Genomic DNA, 2632 nt, shown 5'->3' with positions numbered 1-2632 from the left:
CTTCTCTGCCGTTATCGTGATAGTATCACACCATTGCATTGCTGGTCTTCTTCTTCGCCTTGTTCTTTCTGTACTTCCAACCATGATGTCCATCTCCAGTGATTGCTCTCTTTATATGATGTGTCCAATGTAGGCAAGTTGCAGATTGGTGATCCTTGCCTCCAGTGATATTTCTGGCTCGATGTGTTCTAACATTGATTTGTTTGGTCTTCTTGTATACCTCCATATTACCTAGCACCACTGTTGGCAGCAGAACGCTGCATCATGAGGATGTCTATATTGACAACATACAACTGATTCAGTGTGGCTCCTTCACGGCTGCCATATTACTGTGCGGGTGGAAGGCCTGGCAATTTTCTTCCATATTGTAATGCTGCTGCAGTGCAGTATAGCACAACCTCCACCAGGGGATGCTGGTGAGGAAAGAGAGGTTGCACACACAGTGCAACACCTCAGAGCAGCAGCATAAGCGCCACCTGATGGCAAAAGAGTGGTTAGACGGGCCGAGTCAGAAATGGTCAGGAGAAGAAGTACCAGAGGTCAGAGCAATACATGTGGTCAAATACAAGCCAGAACTCAGAGCCAGACAGGAGCAGAAATAACAGAGATGAGAGACAGTCAAGCAGGTCAGAGGACAAGATGGGTCACATACCAAAAGGTCCAGAAACGGGGAGCGAACACTAAGACAAGCGGGAAGGCAGGAAAGGGAAATCACGGGAACAGAGTAAATGGGCAGAAGACAAAACACAGTATCAAGGGGTCAGCTGCTCTAGCCTGGGAGCATGAACTATCACTGACATTGGTTTGCAGGCCACAGCAGACTGAAATAGCCTCACAGAATCCAAAACGAGGCAGAGAACGTTAACCCCTCACATGACCAGACCGGGGAGAGAATAACAAGAAATAAACTCCGATCTGTATCATGACACATATCATGCCATAAACCTTGATGGAGAGCTGTGTATAGACCTCTGTATACAGCTTACACAGCCATATCAATGTGAGAGACGAACAAACGAAATGATGGCAGGGTAAAGGGTGGTTGCATAGGGAATGCCCATTGAGCTCGGAATCTGCAGCACCACAAGCCACAAGGTAGATATGAAAACTGAATGTAGTAAATTAGAAATCTTCCCACAGCATAAAGCAGCCTCAACCTCAGGTTATACTGTAGGTAATACTGTGATATAAAGTAACCCTTGGTTTTCTTCATTTACAGAACCTCATCAAGCAATGTCAACACAAAATGAATCTTTTTACCAACCCACAACCTTCATTCTGATTGGCATTCCCGGCCTCGAGGTAGCTGAGATCTGGATCTCCATCCCCATATGTTTCATGTACATCGTGACGATTCTGGGGAACAGTGCCATGCTTCTCATCATTTTGCCCCAGGAGACCTTTCATAAACCAATGTATCTGTTCCTCTGTATGTTATCGATTATTGACCTAGTGGCATCGGCATCCACAACTCCCAAAATCCTGAGTATCTTCTGGTTTGATGACAAGTTGATTGACTTCCGTGCATGCCTGGTTCAGCTCTTCTTCATCCATGCCCTTTCCATGATGGAGTCTACGGTCCTACTGGCTATGGCGTTTGACCGCTATGTTGCTATTTGCTATCCGCTCAGATACACTTCTATCCTTCCCAACTCAGTGATTGCCAAAATTGGGGTTTTAGCAATAATTAGAGGCTCCTTCTTCATGGCTCCGGCTCCATTCCTGATCAGGAGGTTGTCCTACTGCAGAACCAACGTGATCTCTCACACCTACTGTGAACACATGGCTGTGGTGAAGATCGCTTGCACCGATACAACCATAAATCAGGTGTATGGTCTGACTGTGGCACTGCTGGTGATAGCGGTTGATACCATATGTATAACGGTGTCCTATTCGGCCATAGTTAGGGCGGTCTTTCGATTGTCCTCCAAGGAGGCTCGTCACAAGGCTTTAGGAACATGTGCCCCCCACGTCTGTGTCATCCTCATCTCTTACGCCCCGGCTCTCTTCTCATTCTTCACACATCGGTTTGGACATAACATTCCTATCCACATTCACATTATTTTTGCCAATCTCTACATTCTCATTCCACCCATGTGCAACCCAATAATCTACGGGGCAAGAACCAAGGAAATTCGCAAAAAGATAATTGTGATTTTCAACAAGTCTTAATTTTTTCGCAACATTTTTTATATAAATGGCCACATTTCCTGTAACATACCCCAAAAGTATTTGAAGTTTGAAACGTTAATAGACGTAAAAATGTCATAAAACGGTAACTCAACCTGAAGGCTACAAAGAACCTTCAGCAAATCTACAGTTAGGTGTAGGATGGAAAAAAAGGAACACACAGCTTTACAATGGAGGTGGATGAACACCTAAACATCCAAACAAAGAGAATTGTGACATAATTGTGCCAAATAACCAACTTATCACTAATTAATTCTGTTCATAGGGAAAAGCTGAAGACTGGCTGACTTTGCTTCATGGCCAATGTATGGACATCAATAGTACTCGCCTCCAGTAGAAGCCGTTTCAGCCAACATGGACATTACTGGCTGCCGAGATTGTAAAGTATTTGATAAATGCCAATTATATTCAGAATGAGTGATAATATGCTGTAATAAAGTCA

General features: G+C 44.3%; 1 protein-coding gene across 1 annotated transcript; it reads left to right on the top strand.

Moving 5' to 3' along the window:
- Positions 1 to 1233: 1233 nt before the first annotated feature.
- LOC138672398 (olfactory receptor 52P1-like) lies at positions 1234 to 2172 on the top strand. The gene has a single exon (XM_069760336.1). It carries the CDS (start codon positions 1234 to 1236, stop codon positions 2170 to 2172), a length of 939 nt encoding a protein of 312 aa, XP_069616437.1.
- Positions 2173 to 2632: the final 460 nt, after the last annotated feature.

This window comes from Ranitomeya imitator, chromosome 3 (genome assembly GCF_032444005.1).
Source record: "Ranitomeya imitator isolate aRanImi1 chromosome 3, aRanImi1.pri, whole genome shotgun sequence".
Taxonomy (NCBI): Eukaryota; Metazoa; Chordata; class Amphibia; order Anura; family Dendrobatidae; genus Ranitomeya; species Ranitomeya imitator.
The sequence above is the reverse complement of the archived record's forward strand: the minus strand, read 5'-3'. Positions and strand labels throughout refer to the sequence as shown.

Bases quoted from the DNA above. Each gene is read 5' to 3' on its own strand.
- LOC138672398 (XM_069760336.1), top strand. From the start codon at position 1,234: ATGTCAACACAAAATGAATCTTTTTACCAACCCACAACCTTCATTCTG.